The sequence below is a fragment of the Prunus avium genome, chromosome 8 (assembly GCF_965620075.1).
Source record: "Prunus avium chromosome 8, drPruAviu1.hap1.1, whole genome shotgun sequence".
Taxonomy (NCBI): domain Eukaryota; kingdom Viridiplantae; phylum Streptophyta; class Magnoliopsida; order Rosales; family Rosaceae; genus Prunus; species Prunus avium.
Genome location: NC_142291.1, coordinates 38221494 through 38245845, shown reverse-complemented (window position 1 = coordinate 38245845; position 24352 = coordinate 38221494). Strand labels below are relative to the sequence as shown.

At 37.7% G+C, this 24352-nt stretch overlaps 5 protein-coding genes across 5 annotated transcripts; 2 read left to right on the top strand and 3 right to left on the bottom strand.

Moving 5' to 3' along the window:
- Positions 1–3639: 3639 nt before the first annotated feature.
- LOC110763449 (phospholipase A1-Igamma2, chloroplastic-like) lies at positions 3640–7905 on the top strand. Its single transcript, XM_021966237.2, has 2 exons — positions 3640–5041; positions 7374–7905. The coding sequence occupies exons 1-2, from the start codon at positions 3753–3755 to the stop codon at positions 7615–7617; spliced, it is 1533 nt and encodes a 510-aa protein (XP_021821929.2). The 5' UTR covers positions 3640–3752; the 3' UTR covers positions 7618–7905.
- Positions 7906–8068: 163 nt separating this feature from the next.
- Positions 8069–10951, top strand: LOC110763448 (U3 small nucleolar RNA-associated protein 18 homolog). Its single transcript, XM_021966236.2, has 2 exons — positions 8069–8466; positions 9001–10951. Exon 2 carries the CDS (start codon positions 9029–9031, stop codon positions 10721–10723), a length of 1695 nt encoding a protein of 564 aa, XP_021821928.1. The 5' UTR covers positions 8069–8466; positions 9001–9028; the 3' UTR covers positions 10724–10951.
- A 252-nt stretch (positions 10952–11203) lies between these two features.
- On the bottom strand, positions 11204–14962 carry GR (glutathione reductase). Its single transcript, XM_088244955.1, has 10 exons — positions 14508–14962; positions 14115–14340; positions 13729–14007; positions 13455–13631; positions 13088–13141; positions 12802–12950; positions 12346–12409; positions 12099–12269; positions 11871–12008; positions 11204–11681 (listed from the first exon to the last, which is right to left on the bottom strand). The coding sequence occupies exons 1-10, from the start codon at positions 14879–14881 to the stop codon at positions 11640–11642; spliced, it is 1674 nt and encodes a 557-aa protein (XP_088101081.1). The 5' UTR covers positions 14882–14962; the 3' UTR covers positions 11204–11639.
- Positions 14963–16583: 1621 nt separating this feature from the next.
- Positions 16584–17499, bottom strand: PSBW (photosystem II reaction center W). Its single transcript, XM_088245594.1, has 2 exons — positions 17278–17499; positions 16584–17063 (listed from the first exon to the last, which is right to left on the bottom strand). Exons 1-2 carry the CDS (start codon positions 17372–17374, stop codon positions 16759–16761), a joined length of 402 nt encoding a protein of 133 aa, XP_088101720.1. The 5' UTR covers positions 17375–17499; the 3' UTR covers positions 16584–16758.
- A 289-nt stretch (positions 17500–17788) lies between these two features.
- Positions 17789–21890, bottom strand: LOC110763440 (putative galacturonosyltransferase 6). Its single transcript, XM_021966227.2, has 9 exons — positions 21489–21890; positions 21354–21388; positions 21042–21080; positions 20785–20938; positions 20615–20688; positions 19936–20252; positions 19339–19696; positions 18598–19116; positions 17789–18413 (listed from the first exon to the last, which is right to left on the bottom strand). Exons 1-9 carry the CDS (start codon positions 21598–21600, stop codon positions 18138–18140), a joined length of 1884 nt encoding a protein of 627 aa, XP_021821919.2. The 5' UTR covers positions 21601–21890; the 3' UTR covers positions 17789–18137.
- Between the last annotated feature and the right edge of the window lie 2462 nt (positions 21891–24352).

Sequence of the window (24352 nt, the reverse complement as noted above, 5' to 3'; positions counted from 1 at the left end):
AAGATTGAAATTCATCACCCATTCTAATCCAATACCAATCATATCAGATCAGATCGCCATATTGGCTGCATATTGACGTATTAAAATTCAAACCAATGAACACCCCGAAAAGAATTCATAAAAAATTGAGTCAAAACCAACATGGGCCTATTGGGCCATAGTTTTGTCTTTGTCACCAGAAATATTAAAAAAGTCCCCACCAACATATTAAATTCTCAATTGAACAAAATTAGAAACCGTTTGGGCATGCTATACATGCTTTAAAATGAGTTAGGTAGGTCATATCATGATTCATAGGGAAGAATCTCGTAAGCAATTAATATAATGTAAGCCCTAAGCATAGTCCAACCAACATTAAACATTATATTCGTTTCGTACTGTTTATGTTATTATCTTATATCATGACTCATATTCATATACGTATGTCCGCAAGTCTCGAATTTATGATCATATTATTACTAATTAGCTCTTAATTCAGTGAAGATTATCGATGTGGCCAACTTTTAAAATTAAAACCAAAGTAATTCTTTAAATTCCCATTATACAATCAAACGTGCACCTTCATCTCTATTTGTATTTTTTTTTTCTCACATATCATAAACGGAAACGATATTTCATAGATAAACTTTCTATCATCAAAAAGAGGTTGTGGTGGGGTGCATAATTGAGTTGTGAAAGTAAATTTGATAATCATTGAGATGATCAGTCTCGGTTGGTGCTTGCAATGTGATTGAAGATATTTTGGTTCACTGTTTTTATTGGGTGCTTAGCAATGTCTATGCTTTGACTATTTGTCTTCGTTTTCCCTATTTGACTATTTGGTGCTTAGCAATGTCTATGCTTGCAATGTGATTGAAGATATTATGTTTAGAGACAAAAGGTTTTCTCTATTTGTTTTCGTTTTGTTATGATTTTTCTCAAACCATCATAGGCGGTTACGTCTCGGCATCGGATCTCCACTTGCGTTTCGGCGTCGGATCTCCACCACTATCCTTTTTGCGGTTTCTTTATGTTCGGAACAAATCACAGAGACTCTTTAGGTTTTTTGTGTAGTTTTCAGCTCTTACCCACCAATAGGAATAGGACACGTGTAATAATTTATTTTTAGCCTTAAAATTGCAGTAACTTTTAACTCTGTTAGCCTTTTAACTCCGTTAGCCTTTCGCTGCAACTGTTAGCCATTTTTTATTTATCAAATTTCAGTTTTTCAAACAAAACCCTAAAGAACCCTTTTGCCGTCAGATACAGCAGCCTGCTGTACGTTTTCATGGACAAAGAAAAAGGTGATGACCTGCACCCTACTCCCACATGTCTTTACTTTTTTAGTTTCCGGGACTGTTTCATGAGTTGTGGTTTCATTGGATTATTATATTGTGGTTTGAGTTACTTTTGAGTGTAGTATACATATATATATATATTTTTATATATGCTTTGCTCAGTTACTTTTGGGTTACTGTTTCATGAGTTTTGGCTCATTGGATTATTATATTGGTTTTGCTCGAGGTTCTTTGAACATTGGGGGTTGCCTCCCCAAACATCAACTTATGCATATGTATTGGCTTTGCTCCAGCATCGTTTTTTAATTTCTTTTAATTTCTTTTTTTTTTCTTCCTATAGTTATTCATTATCATCTCACAAAAATTATTTCTTCCTCAACTTCCTCAAAACCCATATAAAAAAACCCACCATTTCGACCACAATCTTCCTCAATTCTCTCTTTTGCTCAGATTGTGCTTTGAAGTTTAACAAGGGGGAGTTCGATAATTTGGAGAACAAAAGAGAGAATTGAGAAATAAAAATGGGAAGACAGCAAAAGCCTAACTGAAGATCGGTAACAAAGACAAAGTTAAAGGACTAACGGAAGATTGGTAACGGAACAAATAGTTAAAATGCTAAAAATAAATACATCACGTGTCCCTACAAAAATTTCTCCATTTTGTGAGAGCTTTTCATATCTCATTTGTGTGAGCTTTTTCATTTTTCATTTGTGAGAGTTTTATTTGTATTGTTATAACTTGATTTTTTTAAAGCTTTATATCTTTTTTATTATTCTTAGTTTGCAATCTTAATTGGGATGCCTATGCCAGAGTTTCTTCGATCTTGCTTGATCGTTGGTGGAAGCGCACAAGATTATCTTAATTTTGATATTACACCACTCCGTTATTGTAATGACCCTTTGTGGCTAGTTTGTATTGGTGGCTAATAGTTTTTTTTTAAAAAAAAAACTAAATTATGAATGCAATCCAAGAATTTCTCAAAAAAAAAAAAGAGTAATATATATGCTTTGAATGGTAGTTTCTGTGTGTGTTTTGATTGGTATTGTCAATAATTAGAGTGTAGCGTATCATATCCAAGCAATTATAATTGAAGTGATCTTGTTTGTGCTAGTGTCACGTTTGAAGTGATATTGTAGACCCAAATAATCACTCAAAGCAAATAATAATGTACTAGTTAGACGATGCGAAGGGATTGAGTACAGTCCACTCAAGAAAAACCACACTTCGATTCGGTCCTCATCAACCCCCATCCACCATATTCCAACCTCTATTAACACAAATGGTCCACGTTTATGATTTGCAGACAACTTATCAAAGGATCTTTACCCAAAACGAATAATTTCGTAAACAAAAAGTAGACAAGTCGTGGTTTGAAAACGACGTTTAATTATTTTGGCCAGCTGTTGTTACTTAATTTTCTCAAATTATTATTGCCATTAGCTAGATGTATAGACGCAATTTCCATGAAAGATATCACATAAATATCCTCTCTAAGAACATCACATGCTATGCGTCACTAATTCACACGTCAACAAGCACTATGATCACATAAAGCAAAGTTGGATTTCGATTCCATTGTTGAATATCTTGGAAACATACTTCAACAACCCTAATTAAAAAATCAAAATAAATAATATTGCTTCAAAATAAATAAATAAATAAATAAATATATATATATATATATATATATATAATATACTGTATTGTTGGCTTAATATAAAGAAAACATATGGTTATGAAAATCGTATATAATAATTAATTAGGGACATGAAGTAATTCATTTTGGTATATACAAGATTATCCAACTTAATCACGTCACAGAATCTCTGCAAATCTAATAAAATGACAAGAACCCATGTGGTGGACAGGACAGGCATTCACCTGCCACCTTGAATTAGTACAGAAACTAATCTTTATTTTCAATAATACTCGATGCATCTAGAGTATCTCAAATTATCAATAACTCAGTTCATAAAGTGAATGCAGACATGTTACCCAATTTACATTTGAGTTCAATAGAATTTATCTCTCCATAATTTAGATTAAATTAAAATATAATATCACTTATATATAAAGTAACGAAGTGAAAATGGCGTGAGAATTATCAAATTAGGCCCATATATTAATAAGAAAAAATAAATTGGACACACAATTTCCTTCTTTCTTGTTATGTCAAATGTTACGTTAGGCAAGTGGCGGCAAACTATACCCAAGCGTTCAACCCGCGAAAGCTTTCTCGAAGACTGAAAGATGGTCAACGTGGGCTTCCATGACCAATGAGGACCTCGTGTACCACATGGAAGTAAAGTATTCAGAAAAATACATTGACTATATACAAATATAAAAGGAACTAGCTCAGTGTCAGCAATCAATTTCTCCAACTTAAATATAACCGCTTTATTTTATATAGCTCTCTCTCTCTCTCTTCTTCATTCATCGTTGAATTGCCCACCACCTGTCTGTTCTTCGTCCCCAATGGCCATTTCCATATACAGCACTCTCCTCCCCTTCCCAAAACTCTCCGTTTCGAGCAGAAAATACCATCCCTTCGGAGGCTCAAACCCATCAAACCTCACCATCCCAACAACCTCCACCGTCTGCACCAAGGCGCTCCACTCAAAAACCAGCGACTCCTTGACCTCCATAATCACCGAGCTCGAAAAAGAAAGTCTCAACAAAGACGATCAGAACAAACGACAAGAAGATATTAACACTACCCACGACGAGCGCCGTCTCTCCGACGTATGGCGGGAGCTCCACGGCCAAGACGACTGGGTCGGGTTACTTGACCCGATGGACCCGCTTCTGCGATCCGAGCTCATCCGCTACGGCGAGATGGCCCAGGCCTGCTACGACGCCTTCGACTTCGACCCCTTCTCCAAGTACTGCGGCAGCTGCCGCTTCGTCCACCGCAGCTTCTTCCCGTCTCTGGGCATGGCCCACCACGACTACTACGTCTCACGCTACCTCTTCGCCACGTCAAACATCAACCTCCCCAACTTCTTCAAGAAGTCGCGCTGGCCAAAAGTCTGGAGCAAAAACGCCAACTGGATCGGATACGTCGCCGTTTCGGACGACGAAACGACAGCCCGTTTAGGCCGCCGCGACATCAGCATCGCGTGGCGGGGCACCGTGACCCGGCTCGAGTGGATCGTGGACTTAATGGACTTTTTAAAGCCCATTTCCGGGAATAAGATCCCCTGTCCGGATCCGACCGTCAAAGTCGAATCCGGGTTTCTGGATCTTTACACTGATAAAGACGAGACGTGCCGATATTCTACGTTTTCGGCGAGGGAACAGATTTTAACGGAGATCAAGCGATTGGTGGAGAAGTATTCCGGTGAGGAATTGAGCATTACGATCACCGGGCACAGCCTCGGGAGCGCGCTGGCGATTTTGAGCGCGTACGATATAACGGAAACGGGTTTGAACGTGACGGCGGACGGTCAGGTCGTGCCCGTATCTGTTTTATCGTTCGCGGGTCCTCGGGTAGGGAACGTGCGGTTTAAGGAGCGGCTTGAGTCGCTGGGGGTGAAGGTGTTGAGGGTTGTGAACGTTCATGACGTGGTGCCTAAATCGCCTGGGCTGTTCTTTAACGAACACGTGGCGCCGCGGCTGATGAAGTTGGCGGAGGGCTTGCCGTGGAGCTACTCGCACGTCGGGGTCCAGCTTGAGTTGGATCACAAAAACTCACCGTTTTTGAAGCAGACGAGTGATCCTGTTTGTGCGCATAATTTGGAGGCTCACTTGCATTTGCTTGACGGGTTAGTATTATTTGATTAACGATGTGATTAGTAAATATCATTGATTTTGTTGGGTCTTAAGATCAATTTTAATTGTGGACACGAGTCAGGTCAGTTGTTTAAGATGGTATGTCCGTTTCTTTGCACTCGAGTTCGATAATTCTCCTCATTCATTAGAGTAGTTTACAATATCACTTTGTCAATGAAAAATCCAATTTCAAATTTAAATGACTAGTAGGATATAAGAGGTCGTAGTATTCCTATATTTTTACATCGTTGCCACCAAACTTCATATTTTATTTATAATTTATTTCAAGCATTTCATTAATTGTTATAATTGTAATTAACACTCCCTATTAATAGCATATCAATCACCCCATTTCTTTTGGTTGTCATTCCCTCTCACATACCACCCCCTAAAATTGCAAACCAAAAAAAATATATGTAAATTACATATCCAATAATGTACCTATAAAAAAATATAAATATAAATATATACGTATAAAATATAAATATATTATTTAAATAAAATATATGTATATTATTTACCAAATTTTTTTAAATAAAAAATCTAAGTCAGTTACTTTGTAATTGAAATTTCCGTACATTTTTCATAAATTAAAAATAGGTACACAATTTATAGAAAATATAGGTACATTATTTACCCATAGGTAAATTATTTTACAATATACCTATAAATGTGTATAGGTATATTATTTGGAGAGGAAAAATAGGTTCATTTAAAAAAATACGTACATTGTTTTACTAGGTATATTATTAGAGGAAAAAAATAGATACATTAATTGGAGAGAGAAAATAGGTTCATTTAAAAAATTTGTTTTTCATAAAACAAATAAAGGTACTTTATTCAGAGAAAAAAGGGTACATAATTTAGAGAAAAAAAAAGGTGCATTATTTTGAGAAAAAATAGGTTCATTTAAAAAAAATGTTTTTCATAAAACAAACAATAAATAGATTATCAAAATAGTTTTCAACATAATTAGAATGTACACTATTATTCATAAAACTATAATAAAATAGATTACTAGTGGTATAATTCATAAAAGGAAAACAACAACAAAAATTTATTTAATAAACCAAAACGTTTTTTTTTTGGTCATAAAATAAACCAAAACGTTACTAATATGTTAATGTTGAATTTAATATTTAATTTCAAATAAGTTTCTAAATTAATTCCTACATCCATTACAACCATTTGAAGATCTTTCTAAATTCAACGTTTGTCATTAGTTACACCTCCACATAACACGTTAACTTGTAAATACGGGTAGTTTTGGAATCCGAAAAATAGAATAAATCAGATTTTTAGCTAAATTAGGTAACTTGCTTACTTGGATCCTAGTCAGCGAGTTTTACTTTAAAAAATTGAGTATTTTAAATAGAAAAATAAAGAAAAGGATGGTAGGTGATTACAAATGAATTTTATGGGTCTAAGCTCAATTTATTATAAAAATAATAAGAATAGTATCTTTTCACGGGTCTTGTCTTAGTTAGGGTTTTGATTTAAGATAAAAACAAAAATAAATACTCTATGCTTTATTCAGTTGGTAGAGATAATCTTTCGCACATCGATCGAGGATGACATGGCCGGGCTTGGGAGCCAATTTTAAAATAATTGATAAGATCAAGTTCCCCATGCAACTCAATTGAATTATTGTTTGTAAGCATGGTTGTAAGTAAAATAATAAATATTTCAGTGGCACAGTATAATAATACTTCCCTACAATTGGCAGTCGGCTATAAGCTTATCTTACAAGCAATTTGATGCTTTTCTGGACAGTACTTTTATTATATTCTATCTCTGAGTTGTTAGGTTAGGTGGACTTGATAAATGTAAGTAGTACTGTAATATTTCAAGCCATCGACAAAACAAAACAAGTATCGTGTCACTATGGATATTGATATATTCTCGATATTTTGTCGATATGGAAAAGGGCCAAGCCACATGCAGATTTGCCATGGCCGTACCCCCAAACTCCATGAAAATCCCACCCCCCTACCCCCCAAAAAAAAATTAACTTCTAGCTCCGCCACTGTATGAATACGGACACGTTGATATATTGACTGAAATAGAAGGTAGGTAGCCAAACACAGAAACTAGTTCCACCATGTGAATAGAATGGCTTTTTTATTTTGACTGTGTTGTGTGTAGTGTAGACATAGAAATTTTAGCGAATAATCCTGTTTACACTGTGTCTTCCGGTCTTCGAAGGCATGCATGCAGCAAAGAAATTAGTAGACATATCAAAACAAAACGATTATCATATTGTTACGAAAATATACAGTAACAAGAATAATTAAAGTAATTAAGTGTCTGTTTGATGAAATGCAGATACCATGGGAAAGGCCATAGATTTGTGCTAGCGAGTGGAAGAGACCCAGCATTGGTGAACAAGGCCTCTGATTTCTTGAAAGATCATTACTTGGTTCCACCTTACTGGAGGCAAGACGAGAACAAGGGCATGGTGAGGAGCAAGGATGGCCGTTGGATCCAGCCCGAACGCCCGAAACTCGATGATCACCCTGAAGACACACACCACCATCTCAAGCAATTAGGCCTTGCCTCTGATCACTAGTTACTAACCACAAGAAGATAAAAATAAAAATAAATCTTCAATTGTATCTTATAACGTGGGGTTCTTACTTATTAGTTATAGAAAACATTAGTTTCTGGGATTTTTATGGTTAAAATATATAATGACTGTAAGGAGATGATCAGTGACTAGGGTTGCATATATATATATATGAAGATTGTTAGGCTTTAGTAATTAGTGGGTCACTTGTTGTTAGTTAATTTAGTACCTTATTAATGGTGATCGTTGGGAAAATGTAATAAAACCTATGGAGAAGATGAGTTTAGATGAGTCTGGTTGTACTTCTTTTTAAAATTTATAGATGAGTTTTAAGTTTGAATCCCCCATTTCTGTCAATAGAGAAGATGAATTTGAAGTTTCAAGTTTGAATCTCACACTCCTATTAATAAAAAAAAAGAAAAGAGCAACAAGTTTTTGGGTTTGCATCCGAGTTCATCTGTCTCCTCGTAGATTAGAAATGTTTAAAATATTGGCTTATATTAAAAACAGAAAATTGTTGGGTTTTTAATTAGGTTTCCAGCCCAATAAATTGAAAAATAAAAGCTACACCAGCACAAGCCCAAATCCGTCAAGCTCAAAATTAGCAAGCCCTTCCTTCACTGCGTGAAACGACACCGCTTTTGTCGACAAGAAAATAGTAGTGATGGATGATGAAAAGTTTGACTATTTGACCAATTGGAGCTTCTGTATAACGACCTCGTTTTATGTTATAACCGCATCGAACACAAACAACCTTCGTTTCTCTTTGAAAGCTAGCTCTGGTCCGCTGTTTGTTTTCTGCCGTTCCGCGCCGCCGAAACTCACCGTCCTTCAAAAGGCCTCATCTTTGCAGTAAGTTGTTTTTCGTTTTGGGTTTCTATCTTTGGTTATGCTTTATGGCTGAAATCGAAATTATATTTGTTGTTTGATTCTCAAACTCTGTTTTTGTGTGTTTTTGTTCTGGACTGTTAACTTGTTTTGAGCTCATATGCTTGGAACTTCAGGGATTGATTGTTTATGTTAATAACAGAGCTTCAACAATTATGATTATCAGAATTTTGTAGTCTGATAGTTGTTATGGTCAGTGTTCAAAAAATGTGCCTAGGGGCTAGGCGGCAGCACACTGCTACGATTTACCTCTAATCGTTAGGGGTAGGCGCCTGGGCGGGTCTAGGCGGGTCGGGACTCTTTTGTAAAGATTTTTTTTTTCCTGACTTTAAAGAAAACCTACCTCACGCTGTCGCCTCCATAAAGCCCAAAATTTGTTGGTCACCCGAAGTTAGAATTATTGCCCGAGTATATGTTAAGTTTTCTACATATTTTCGAAAGCCATTTTGGCTGTGACTATTGTATGGGACCTCAGTTTCACTTGTTTTGATTTTGCAGAAGCAGATAGGCACTGTTCTTGCAAAAGATGAGTTTAATATCACAGAATGTTCCTTCGGCTTTTAAAGCCAACAAGACTAAAAGGGATGATGTTGATGAGCCTTCATTTCTGCAAGGGAATGATGACAATGGAAATGGAAAACAATCTAACTTAGATATTATGAAAACGAAGAAGCGAAAGAAAGCACACAAGGAAGAGGATGAGAAAGTGGCTATTGAGCAAGAGAAGGAAATGAAGAAGCTGGAAAACTTTTTGTTTGGAGCCATTTATTCCCCACTTGAGTTTGGAAAGGAGGATGAGAAAGAAGTTGGAGATGCAGTGGATAAAGGTTCTTCTTTATTCTTTGTGGACCGTTCAGCCAATAGCGAGCTCTCGGTGCATGAAGAGGATGGAGAGTTATCGGAAGAGGAAACTAGGCAAAGGAAACCTGTCTGGGTGGATGAGGAAGAGGAAAAGACCAATATAAATATTGCTAAAGTTAACAGATTAAGGAAGCTAAGGAAGGAGGAGGATGAGAGTTTGATTTCTGGTTCAGATTATGTCTCAAGATTGAGGGCTCAACATGCTAAGCTGAACCCTGGGACAGAATGGGCTCAGCTTGATCCACAGTTGAGGAACAGTAGATATTCTGATGATGAATCATCAGATGATGAAAATGGGGTAGCAGTGGCCCGTGGCTACAAGGGTGTAGACGCTGTTGATGATCTCCTTCGAACAAATGAGGATCTTGTTTTGAAGAGCAGTGCAAAATTGTTGCCTGGACTTCTTGAATATTCAGTACTTGTACATGCAAATGCAGAGGAACCTTCTAAAGGACCAATAAATTCAGTGCAGTTTCATAGAAATGGGCAGTTGCTTCTTACTGCTGGATTGGATCGAAGGCTTAGGTTTTTTCAGATTGATGGCAAGCGCAATGCTAAAATAGAAAGCATCTTTCTTGATGACTGTCCCGTTCGGAAGGCGTCCTTTTTGCCTGATGGCTCTCAGGTTATTATAGCTGGAAGGAGGAACTTCTTTTACAGCTTTGACTTGGTGAAGGCAAAAGTTGATAAAATAGGTCCCTTGGTTGGTCGAGAGGAGAAAAGCTTGGAAGTTTTTGAGGTTTCGCCTGATTCTAGTACAATTGCCTTTGTGGGAAATGAAGGTTATATCTTGTTGGTTTCGTCTAAAACAAAAGAATTGATTGGGACATTAAAGATGAATGGAACCGTTCGTTCTTTAGCTTTTGCCGATGATGGGAAGCAATTGTTGAGCTCTGGTGGAGATGGACAGGTTTATCACTGGGATCTCAGAACAGGGGCTTGCCTCCATAAGGCTGTTGATGAAGGTTGTATAAATGGTACATCTCTTTGTACATCTCCAAATGGAGCATTGTTTGCTGCTGGTTCAGACAGTGGGATTGTCAATATTTACAACAGTGAGGAGTTTTTGGGTGGCAAGAGAAAACCCATCAAGACCATCGAGAATCTTACAACGAAAGTAGATTTTCTGAAGTTCAACAGCGATGCTCAAATATTGGCTATTTGTTCGAGTATGAAGAAGAACAGCTTAAAGTTGATACATGTTCCATCATTTACTGTTTTCTCGAACTGGCCTCCGCAGAAGAAGGCCCTTCACTATCCCCGCTGCTTGGATTTTAGCCCTGGCGGAGGTTTCATGGCTGTAGGAAATGCTGCTGGAAAAGTGTTATTGTACAAGTTGCACCATTACCATCATGCATAGAACGAATGTTTGAGAGGACAAATATCTGATCAGTGTGTTCTTATCTTCCTCACTTCATATCAGAAGAGTTTCAATCGTATTTTCCTCTGTTTGGAAAGATGGTTTACAAGTGCTATGATGGCGTATCGCTGCAGAAAAATTCTACAGTTTTTGACCTTTTATTAAGAGTTGTTGAAAGAATGTATTACACCATGTTTTGAGTGGAAAATATTAGTGTCATTTCTGTCCTGTTTCTTTCTCTTCATCTTCTAATGCTATCTTTTACCAATGGGTTTATTTACTTCTTATTATGGTATTTGTTGAAGAAAGTTGGTATCATTTACAACTCTCGTGTCAAGAGGTGCATGGTTTGGAATCTGTAATTTAGGTTTAAGCTGCAATTGCGTCTACAATCTGTTACCAAATTAACTTAATTTAGGTTTAATAGTTATAAATTGGATAGTTGTAACTTGTCGCCTTGAAGGCATATGAACCAAAAAATTTCCCGTAAATAAATATACTCATTTATTTAGTGATAAAAATCAGAAATCTATACACATTTATTTGAGCATCGTGCTCTGTTATAGTGTATATATAATATGTTGTACAGAGAAGCTCAAGAAAAGCAAATACGCATTTATCCATCGATGCTAACGTCAAAAATATGTTGAAGTGGAGCCTGAGCATAGCTCATACAGCAACTCAACTGCAATTACTGAAGCGGAAACTTACTCTACCTAATTATAGTAAAAGGACTTTTGACGACCTGTTTTTGCTCAAGTTCCTCGCTGGCCTCGTGAGGAGACTTGCACCATCCATGCTCTGCAGAACCTCAACTCTTCTAAGTCAGATGCTGCGTTTTCCAGCACCTGTTTCAAAAGGATTTTCATGTACAAACTTCAGGAGCCATGTCGTGCAGCAGATTGGTCAACCACGATCAAACACCAGCGGCAGCCTTAACATCAGAATCTGTCTTCCCCTGGAACAAGTTCATTGAAAAAGAAAAAAAATAAGTAATCCACACACTACTCAGTTCATGAGTAGCAAAGATGTAGAAGGTGGACTGCAAACCATACTAGTTAAAAGTTTTTCTGAACTTCTTGAGCTGAAAGAGGTCAGGGAATCTCTTGCAAACTTAAAAGGTCAGAGAGCTCGCTACACAACAAACCTGAGATGGAGGGTTTTTCCGAATCTTCCGAGTGGGAGTCCTCATTGTGACGAACTCTTCAGCGGCTGTCGGGTGAATACCAATTGTGGCATCTAAGTCTGCCTTTGTCAAGCCAGCTTTCACAACAACTGCAAATCCCTGGAATTTAACACAAGTACCACCACCTCAGTTCCAGAAATTAAAATCTTGATTTGAAAAGGCAAACAAATAAAGGGAAAAGGCATTAACCTGCACAATTTCTGCGGAATCTTCCCCACACATGTGCAGTCCCAGAACTTTGTTTGTCTTTGCACAGACTAAAAGTTTCATGAACACTCGATCTGGCAACCCTGAGAGAGTAGCCTTTAAAGGCCTGAAGTTTGACGTGTAGATATCAACATCACCATATTGTTCGATAGCCTGCAAAAGTAACCGCAACGTTCAGACAAGAAGCCATTTTCTATCTATTGCAGATATTCAATATATTTTTTCTCACCTGTTCTTCAGTAAAACCAACTTGCCCAATTGGTGGCTGGGAAAACACAGCAGAAGGAACAGCTCTACTCAAAACAAGAAAGTAATCAGCAGAAACATAAAAACATAATTCACTCAACATTAAGTGAAAAATGCTAATTTGCTAAAAGATATATACTAGAAAGGTCGTTTCACCCTATTACGAATATTTTTGCAAATGTTTCGTGGATTGTGCATCAGTATAGCACTTAACTGTTATGCATTCCTCACAAGTCACAACAAGAAAGGAGAAAAAATTGCATGACGAGATATAGAATGATAAATCTAAAATTTGAAAGTAATCATAGTCGTTACGTAATGCTCATCCTAGATCCTTTTATGAAGGGCCTACTCTACTTGCATAGATATTTATGGAGCACCTCCAGAATTAATAACATCTACAAGTCTTATCAGCTGGCTAACAAGCTAGCTAGGATACCTGTAATCAGGTTTTGTTGGCTCATTCAGAAAAAGTGTTTTGGCTAATGCCCCTCCCTCCATCAAAGCAACTGGAGTCAGGTTCACTCTGTCAGTAACATCTCCTACAGCCCAGATCGAAGGAACTGATGTACGAGAAAATTCATCAACCTGAGAAACAAAACCATCTCAAAAGCATTCAGAACTCAGTATTAATTGTCCAGGTTTTTGTCATTTTTCCATGAAAGCATCTAACAAAGAAAAGCAGAACTGAAACAAGCAAACTTAAACATATTGAGGAACACTACCTCTATTGCTCCAGTCTTGCTCAGTTTTACGCCTACTTCCTCCAATCCTAAATTCTGAAATGCAGGACAAGACTGAATTACTTAACCCATTATTGATACATCAATGTTATTGAATTTACAGTTTTCATAGTAACTTCAATAGAACAGTGATTATGAATAGCACAGACTGGCATCTTCAATTTTGTCAACTTGCACTTGCAAAGAGCGACATCAAGGCAGGAAATCCTAATCAAATACTTTTAGACAACCTTCTTTCATTTGGCAGATGGTTACACCCATGCCTTGATGGGGACACTCTGAGACTTGTGCCGATGAACCTGAAGACCAGAGAGAAGCTAACCACAAGTAGAAAGTTCAAAGTTCAAACCTTTGTATTAGGTCTACGTCCTGTCGCAAACATAATGTGTGAAAACCCTTCAAGTGTTCCTTTGTTGGTCTTCAGAGACAATGAACCATCAGCTGACTTAACGATAGCCAGAGGGGACTCCTCTGCATGGAACTCGATTCCTCGCAAAGACATCTGTTCTTGAACAAAATCTCTAACCTGCAGGCATACACAATCGCATGTTAGGCTGGAAAAGAGAGACTTTTCATGGTAATGCGTCAACCAACCAATACAAGTGTTATAAATGGTTCCTCACCTCTTCATCAAAACCCCTCAAAACTTTCTTTTGCCTTATAAACACATGGACGTCACTCGACAAACCATTGAAGATGCCAGCAAATTCCACGGCAATGTACCCACCACCAACTATTGCTATTTTCTTAGGCTTCGAAGGCAAATCGAGGGCAGCATCAGAATCTATTGCATATTCAATTCCGGGAATTTCAGGAATGAAGGGTCGCCCCCCAACTGAAACTAGTATATGTCTCGCAGAATATAGCTTCCCATCTACATCAACCGTGTGTGGGTCCACTATCTGGATTGTTGTTGAAAAAGACACAACATTTAGAATAACATTCAAAAATAGTTTTGCATACTTTACAAAGAAAGAGTTTTTCCCTTTCTTTCTTCTTCGCGCCATACCTTTCCACGACCTTCGATTAAAGCGACACCAGCATTTTTAAGAACATTTTTGTAAATCCCAGTGAGGCGTTGCAACTCAGCATTCTTATTAGCCATTAATGTGCTCCAATCATGCTTTGGCTCAGTCTCATATCTCCATCCAAAACCATTACTCTCTTCAAACTCATGAGCAAATTGTGACGCGTAAACCAGTAGTTTCTTGGGTACACATCCCCGAAGCACGCACCTTTATATCCCCAAACACAAAAAAAAAAAAAAAAGGAGAAAAATCACTCAAAAACTCAAATAAAAGAAAAAAGCAATAACATTTCACAGAGCCCAGAATTTTAAATCACTGAAAAAGCTGAACAATTCAACTCCCAAAGCCATTAACCCAAATTAGAAAAAACTTACGTGCCGCCGACACCGCCAGCGGTATCAGAAGAGATGGCGGCGAAGGGGAGCTCGCAGACGGCAACCGAGGCCCCGAAATTCGCGGCAAAGCGGGAGGCGCGGACGCCGCCACTTCCGGCGCCGATGGTGAAGAGGTCGTAATCGTAGTGGCGGCCGGAGTCGGCGCCATTTCCGGAATCGGCCCGAACGGAGAAGCCGCGGCGGCGGCTGTGGTGCTGGAGGGGAGAGATAGAGGTACGGTGGAGGTGGGAGAGAGAGGTTAGGGTTCTGCGCGCAGAGAGAAGGGTTGGGAGGTTTTTGGAGAAGAGTAGGTTTTGGAGTGTTGGGGAGGAAGAGAAGGAGGTGAGCTTAGGGGTAGAGAGAGAGGTGGCCATGATGGAGCTCCTCAGGCACCTCACAGCTTATTGGGTTTTTTTTTGGGTTTGATTGATAATACTGGTATAAATAAAGATAGCTTATGGGAATTTATGCTTTGCCACTTGTTGGGTTATATACTGTATAGTGTATAAGTTTTTAGTTAATTATTAATTTAATGATTTCTTTTTAGAAGATGGAAAGTTCAAACTCCTTTTCTCTTCATATTTATTCAATGCTTTGCCATTTGACTTTATGTTGGCTAGTTGGCTAGATCGGATGTGCTCCTTATTCTGCACTCGAGTTCGAATCTCATTCTCATAATTTAGATAAAAATAAAAACTTTTGTAATTGTCACAGATGGTTGATTTATGTAAGATATTGGAGAAAACTAAACTTGGTTAAACACGTATTAGTAGCGAGGAGGTTTTGTTGAGACAAGTCTCAGAAAATAAACCGTGTTGAAAATAATAAGTTGATAAATCAACTCTAACCCACATGTTTGGTAAAATCTGCGGTAGAACTGTATAAAACAATATGGAGGTGTTGACGAAATTACACAACTGATATACAATGTAAAACTCAATGGGTGTTTTGATTACGTATGTGTGAATGACTTATATAAGAGCATCCAGGGGGTGTATATGGGGGTGTATGTTAAATATACACCCCGAGTCACCGGAATGGTCTCCAATGGTGAGATGTAAATGGATGTAAATATACATCACCACCATGGGGATGTAAAATAAAATGTATATTTACATCCATTTTTACATCTCTTGCAGGCGGGACCCACCCGAGAAAAGAGAAGAAAAATGAAGAAAAGTCAACATAAAAGGCTGGGACCCACGGCTACACCCCCGAATTTACACTCCCCCACTGGAGCAAAAAACATATTTACACCCCTCGGAGGTGTAAAGGGGATGTAAAAGTGGCTTTACACCCCCGAATTTACACCCCCCATTGTGGATGCTCTAAGAGCATCTACAGTGGAGGGTGTATATGGGGGTGTATGTTAAATATACACCCCGAGTCACCGGAATTATTTCCAATGGTGAGATGTAAATGGATGTAAATATACATCACCACCATGGGGATGTAAAATAAAATGTATATTTACATCCATTTTTACATCCCTTGCAGGCGGGACCCACCCGAGAAAAGAGAAGAAAAATGAAGAAAAGTCAACATAAAAGGGCTGGGACCCACGGCTAACCCCCGAATTTACACCCCCCACTGGAGCAAAAAACATATTTACAACCCCCGGAGGTGTAAAGGGGATGTAAAGGTGGCTTTACACCCCCGAATTTACACCCCCTCACTGTGGATGCTCTAATAAGATGCTAAATATTTATATATAATAAGATTATGATGAATTTTCTTGTACGTGTATGAATTGCCAATTGTTGTAAACAAAGCGTTGTCACTCATCTACATACCGATGGACGATGAACAACTTCCTTACAAATTGCATGAAATTCCATAAGTCTATGGTAGCAAAAAAAAAAGTATTATAAATGATTTTTATGTAAGGCTCTTTCAATAAAATCTGGAGGGATTCACTTCGTTTGTGATTAAGTTCAAGTTTGCATGTGGTCAATGTTCTTTGGCCGGAAAACACTCAATGTACTCGATCAAAGTTTGCAACATAATCAAATCTGATCACATTGGCTTTCCAAAAGGGACAAAAAAAATGAAGGAAGTTAAATTGAGTTCATCATCAAGTAAAAGCATCAACTAAGCAGTGATATTTGAAGAAGAGACTGAAAACATAGTTGATAACAAGTAGATAAGTTTGATCCACAAAGGGATGGTTTACTACGAAACAGAAACAACAGCCAAACTCCTAGAACTAGAAATTTTTACATTCCTCCACAGAGGAACAATGGGGTTTGGCTCAGAGGGACAATCCTGACTCTTCATCCTCTTCCAGAGAGGAAGTGTAGATGAAGTAGAAGGTCCAGATGAGGCCAAACACACCAAAGAGGATCCAGCCAAGAATGTTGTTGCTCAAGCCAAAGGGAAGCCCTGTTCCTTCTGTGCTCAATCTATCATCCACCAAAGCCATGGCTGGGCTTGACATGGTTGCGGCCATAGCTGCTGCAGCCAAAGATGCACCCTTGCCCATCTTTGAGTTGCTGCTCTCCTTCTTTCCCTCCATGGAACAACTCACTTTCCCCTTCCTTGCAAGTGATGGCAAAGCTGAAATAGAACAGTAATATTCAATAACAATTAGGAAAAACAAATGTAAAATCAAAATACATAAAACAAAAATGAAAATCGCAAATGTGGGATTAGACCAGTTGGTCAAGACAGTGTGCCCGCACGAGTGCGGCTGAGTTTGAACCACCTCTCCGCACTCTAGAACAGTTTAAAATATTGAAATCAAGTTGAGAAGTGTACAAAACAATCTTACCCAACACAGTTGCGGATGGAGCCCCAACAGATGGTTTGTGCACCAGACTTGCCCTGGTGATTGATGAGGTTGGAGTGCTAGCAGTAATGGTTGCCATTATCTTCAGCTTTGAAAGAGAATTGGTGGGAAATTTTAGAAGCTTATGGGCAATCTGCAATGGAACTGATTTTTATGACAGAAGTTGCAGTTTCATAGGGGCTGTGAACAATTCACAGATTAATATTGATTGGGCCAAAGTATGCACCGTGGACCACACAAGATGGATAGATTTGCATTTGGCAGCCCCTCAATAGATATCCCCTATCTGCAACAACCCAACCATAGTTTTCCACGTGTCACATAATCCACCAAAAAGTCCAGTTATCACCAATTGAAGTCATAAAAATGGCCGGAGATAAATCAATAAACAAGCGCTCTGGGTTCTCAGAAAATAATTCAGACAATTGTCAATCTGGGCAAAATATGCGAAGTTGCAATCCAGGGCAAAACATCCACAAGTTTGTACACAGGGTTTATAACTTAAAAAGAATACCAAATTGATTTCAAGTAACTCTGTCTATATCGAAAAATGCTTGTAGGAGTCTAGCTAAGGAGTTGAAAGAAAGTTATGTACATGAAATACAGACCCGCAGTACAAAATCCCCCAGGGACACTTATTGATTCCAATTATTCCTATATTTTGACTCTCGGATCCTAGAAGATTATGCCCAGAAAAATGTGGGAAAAAATTGAGCTCGACTTTACATTGAAGAATCGTTAAAGAAAGAATTGTGTGAACCAGTGCAGTTCCATCATCCTGGAGCAATAAGCAACTAATTGTGTGGTACAGGTCATCTTAATCCCACCATTTTAGTAGTGGACTACGCATGTATGTTGCACCGTTGCAGATGAGAGTCTTCATAGTTCACATATTTGCTCCAATAACCCTTGTGCCTCCCAATCCCAATATCCAACCATGGCTTCATAATTCCATCATAGTGTATTACTGCTGCTCGATCAATGTCAGGACGAACCACACCAGACTCATAACCCAGCCCAAGGATATGCCATCGCCTGTCCAAAGCTACTGTCTTTTTATAGAAGGTGACCCAACCTAAGGGCAAACTCCCAGCCACCCACAATGGCCTCTTATTGCCCTGCAACAAAACACACAGCAAAACAAGCATTAAAATACGATTGCACAATAACATTCAAATATATGAAGTAGAGGTGCATGTACGGTGTACAGTGTACAGCATTTGGTAATGCCATGAATCAGACATCAGCCTTCCAAATGTAAAAACCCGAAAAAGCAAATATAAGGCTTAAAGTCGTATGTACCAATTGCAAGTATTTATGGTAGACAGTAGTTAGATTCTGTCTCCTCCACTCTTGAAGATCAAACAAATTCATGCCAAATGCCCAAGTGCATGCATCGGCATGAAACCTCTTTGCTACAAATGGATCCGAGAAGTTGATAAATGCACCTATCCGATGGAAGGAAGTTTCACTTTTATGACAAGTCTCAACAGCTGCATTTACTTTCCCTTTCATATTAATACTCCACAATCTAGTTAGATCCTTTTGCACCACCACATCATGATCAAAGAACACAATCTTATTCAATGTAGGAAAGATTTCTGGCAGATAGAATCGGAGGTGGTTGAGTTCAGAAGCATATCTAGGGTCACTGGAGTTTTGCCTTAATGCTGCATGGTACTTGGTAGACAGCCAATCAAAACTCTCTATGCTCTGGACCTGGATTGTGGCTTTGCCAGGAGGATTTAATAAGAACCACATTGAGACTGCTGGAAAATTGAGTGAATCAGTCACCACATGAAAAACAATCTTCTCGGGTTCCTGCACATTATTATGCCACAAGGGCAAAATAAGGGTCATCAATCTTTCATGCAGAAAAGAAAAATGTCAACATTAGGAGAGTGGGATTAATTGTGATGGTTTCTGCTTAAGCGGAGTGAATAATTCTTTTAATTATTTATTGTAGCCCAAAATAAAAATCATGGGTATCGGAAAGCAAGCAACAACAAAAAACAGAACACTGAAACGTCTGACTCAAATTACCATGGCAGTGGAAACAGTGGAGTTCACAACGACTGTAGATGCCAGAACATTGTCAGAGAAGACAGCATAATGATAGAGCTTCGGATCATGCAACTTTTGTTGGTTAGGAAACTGCCTCTCCTTGGGATCCAGAGCAAAGTATTCTGCAGTCAGCTGCATAGAAAGACAATGAAGACCTTTCGGAGTTGTGCTTGCAGCAAGGTGAAAAAGATAAGAGACTTGCTTCTTCTGCGACTGAACTTGCTCTTCGGTGTTCTGAGTCATAGAACGGAGTTTTGTGGTCATTGAGGAGCAATCTGGGTAAGCACGGCTGGCTTTAGATAGTGAAGACTCCATGTTTCTCATTCTCTGCAAAGCACTGCAATTAATCGGTTTCGGAGAGTATTAATGCTTCGTGACTAAACAGGAGCTCAAAATGATGTTCCTTAGCCTAATTTTTTTTACTGATATAACTGATCACACTCTTCATTTTAGTCATAATGGGTAGTAGCACTTTTACATTAATTTTTGTTTTCAACATCTTTTTTCTTTTTCTCCGTGGTGTGTTTAACTTGGTTGGAAACTAATGGCAAGGGAAGAAATGGCAAATATTTTTACCTCCTGGATAAATCTGAATCCTTGGTGGCTCCACTAATTGCTCGTTCCACCTCTTTAATTCGCAGTTTCAACTCCTTCACGAGATTCGACTTGCTGCCTGGTGGTGTAAAACTCAAGTATAGTTTAGCTCTAACCACTTGATCTTTCATCTCATTTATCTTCTCTGTCACTTTCAGCATATTTTGCACATTCTTGTCGTGTGGAACTGCACGGTTAGGTTTTACATCTTTCAACTGTTCTATTTTCCCATCTATTACTTTCCGTGACTGAGAGTGTGCATTCCGATCTTGCTGGACTATTTCTTGGTTCAATTGTTTCTGTAACCAAAACCTTATAAATTAATATACAGGCTACAGAAGGTAAAAACATACTTTTAAATTCATCTAAAAATTCATGTATGGCTGCCGAAGCTTGCATTCACCATGATTTGTTACAAAATATCTAAAATTCAACCATTGTATGAAAATTAGAAAAGAAAAATCTTGAAGAGCTCCTGAACTTTTATGCCTGACCAACTTTGGGGCTTTTAATACCTAAAATGCCAGAACTTGACCGAAAAAACTAGATACTCCTATATTTACTTACAACATTAAACTCCCATTATTGCAACAACAAAAGAAATTCATTTTCACTTCATTTTTCTTATCTGGTGGTCATATAATAGATGAACAATGAATACCTTTTCTCCATACATGGATGATATTTCTCTCTGCTGAAATTTTTTATCTCCGTCTTGGTTCTCATATTTGGTTCCTGATATTTTCATGAAGCAGACCCAGAGTAAACAATGTGAGAAAGAAAGCAGCATAGAAAGAAACAGAATACAAACACCTGTGAATATACACCAACCATTTTCAGTTCTTTCTAACATATCAGTAGTGTCTCCCACATTTCCAGATTCCTTAGCATCGTGGTTCTCTTTAAGAGTGTAACTAACAGCAGAAACCAAATCCTTATCTTCATATAGAACTTTTCTGGGTTCTTTCAAGCCTTCACTCGCTTCCTAAATCACAAAGCATATCCAAAATTAGAAATGCAGATTGTAAAACAAACTTCTGATAAAGTTTAGATTGAAACCATATCAAGTCAATTTATCCTTTACTCACCTGCTCAACACTAAGTTTCAAACCATCAGTCCTGTATTTCTGCACCAAGAAAACAAAACCCACCTTCAAACTCTACTATAAACAGAATATCCACAATCCGATTGGTTGTCAACAAAAAAAAGTGTAGACAATTCCAGTCTTTAGTCTTGAAAATCCCGTAAGGAATTTTTCTAAGTTTGACTAAGCCTTGCGGCATCAAACAATATAGACCTAGACATTGAAAAGTTTTTCATTTCTCTCCTTTCTCAGCAACCAAACATAACATGATAAATTACAAAACCGAAACTGAGATGAAAGATGAAAGATTCGTACAATATTTGACAAATCCTCTATGAATTCCTTCCGCCCTGCATCAGTTCACAAACCACTCACTATCGATAATTGATCAAATCAAACAAACACATACATAAATTTACTAATGAGTGCGTAAATCAAAATGCACATTACCAGTAGTTGAGAGATTTTTTAGCTTTTGGGAGACGAAGATGATGGGCGCGAAAACAGAGACGGAGAGCAGAGTGAGGATGAGGATCCTCTGGCATCGACGAAATAGCTTCATCAATGGCAGTTAGGGTTTCCACTCCTCCAACAGTACATTTCACAGATTTCTCAGATCACAGAAAATAATTCGATGCTTCAATTACAAGAAACAGCCGGAATGACAAAAAACAACGAAAGAAACAAGAAAAGAAGAGATAAAATAAAGCTAGGGTTTCAAACAGTCCTTTTGGTACTTCGCGATTTTAGAGAGAGAGAGAGAGAGAGGGAGAGCGAGAGAGAGAAAGAGAGAGAGTGTGTGAATAGCTTGTTCGGCCATGTTCTTGTCTGCGAGGGAGGTGGTTTCTTTCTTTTTTTCCTTTTTTCCTCTTTTGTTAATTTTTTTATTAAAAAAAATAAACTTGGGATTTTATTGTATTTTTCCACGGTAGGTGATGTCGACAATGAATATAGATCGTCGATTAGTATGACAATTACGTCTGACTCCGTTTACGTAACACGTAACGACTGACACGATGGCTAGTCTAATATTGTTGAGGACTGCCCCTGACAATCGTGATGAAACTGATTACGCGTAATTTTCAGGTTAATAATTTGTTTGTGGAAATTTGGAAAAAATTAAATTCTCTTTAAATGGTTTCGTTGGCATTGTTGCTAGGAAACTTTAAATCTTTGTAACTGAAAGACAAAAATAAAAATGATTAGATTTTGAGATCATGATTATGAGTACACATTAAGTTACTGAAAAAACCTTAGTTGTGATGGTTATACTGTCACTCACTGAACTTTACTATTTAAAAAATTTATAATATGAATTGACGACATGATATAAGTTAAATTTTATACTCTTACGATATGACATTAATAAATCACAATATGTATTATGAGAAATTGATAATACTAGGTGATAGTGTGACAATCACACTAAAAATTTGCGGGATATTTGTAGAAATGTCACCTGAACTTATACATCAGTTTCAATTTGTCACATTAAAGAAAAATTTAAGCGAAATGTCATCTTAAGTTTTCAAAATTCATGATTTGTCACCTGATTTTAACATCATCTAATTTTCCATCTATTTTTAAGGGTATTTATATTTAAATTATATAAAAAGACGGTTTACATATTGGAAATACTAAAACAACCTTTAAAATGGATGGAAAATTGGATGATGTTAAAGTCAAGTGACAAATCATGGATTTTGAAAACTTAAGATGACATTTTGCTTAAATTTTTCTTTGATATGACAAATTGAAACTGATGTATAAGTTCATGTGACATTTCTAAAAAATCCCAAAAAATGATCGTGCAACACCTCATTTATCAAAAATTGGGAGTTCACATTCAGCCTTGCCCTAAACTCATGGATGCATTTAAAAGATCAACATGCCTAAGCTTGAGGATGAATGAAAGCTTACTCATCAAGTGGACTATTTTGGCTTGTGTCTTGTTTTTGGTGATCCAACTCCAACCTAGACTTGAAATTTGTAGCCATAATTTGATTAGGTTTCAATTATAAATTTAGATTGAGTGAATACCAAGCTCCCATATTCTAAACAATTGCTAGTCAAATCTAACCTTCATAATTAGGCAAGGTATTATTTTTTGTTTGTTTGAATCCCAAGCCTTACGCATGGGGATGAAATACATTTGTAAATTGTATGATCTAACTCAAGCAATACAAATAGAGAGATTGATCCGTGTTTAAGGGGTGGCGGCATTTTAGTCATAATCCATTGACTCATTTGAAGTTTGTTGGTCAATTGATCTGAGTTTCAAATGTAGTAAAATCAACTTATTGTATTTGTGGGATAAAAGGGTTTATCTTTTTTTCTTGTTAAAATTACTCGGGGAATTTTCTTTTTTCTTTTTCACAATAAAAATAAGGGAGATTTGAACTCGGAACTTGTTCTAAGATGAAGTTGAAACTTGAAACCGTCTAAAATGATTCCATAGTACGAAATAGTACTAAAAAAGATAAGCCCTCGAGATTTCTAGCCTGAAACTGGGTCATGGGTCTCATGGCTCTTGCTCGAGTTTTGAACTTTAGCCTGAAAACAAGTACCTTTTTTCCAGCAGTGTCACATGCTTCATGTAGCAATCATCATTATTATTTTTTGGATGGGATCTAAATGATTCACATCTAATATTGAAGATTTCATGTGACCTTATAATATATATATAGAGTTTTTCTCTAATGCGGACATCCGCATTGTGTTAAAGTCCGGTCATGTCCTTCCAGCTTCTTTTCTGTAGGTGGATTTGATTGCATACATATATATAAAGCAAAAACATGGTAAGCACTCCTTATATAAATATATAATTAAGGATGGGGCCTTCCAAAAAGTATCCCAAAGGTGGGAAGGTGTGCAGAAGAACAATAAGCAATACCATTGGTTGCTACTGTAAGCTGGCTTCTTTTTCTGTTTAATTACAGAGCCATATCAATGATGAACGGATTCCACTAAGCTAGTATGGTTCCTCAAGCAAAGTGGGTTACACTAAGAACCAAATCCACTTGCAAAAAAGAAGCTGCAAAGGAGACGACTGGACTTTAACATAATGCAGATGTCCGCATTAGAGAAAAACTATATATATATATACAGTTATTCTCTTATCCGGATGTCCGCACGTTATTATCGTGCGGATCCTATTGTAAACAGTCAAGAAAATAGAGAGGGGTAGTACAAAATACACGGCGTCCGCACGATAATAACATCCTGCTGTATCCGAATGTCCGAATGTCCGCACGATATATATATCATCTTTGTAACTTACGAGTATAGTAGTTGGTACGGTAAGTAGACAAGAA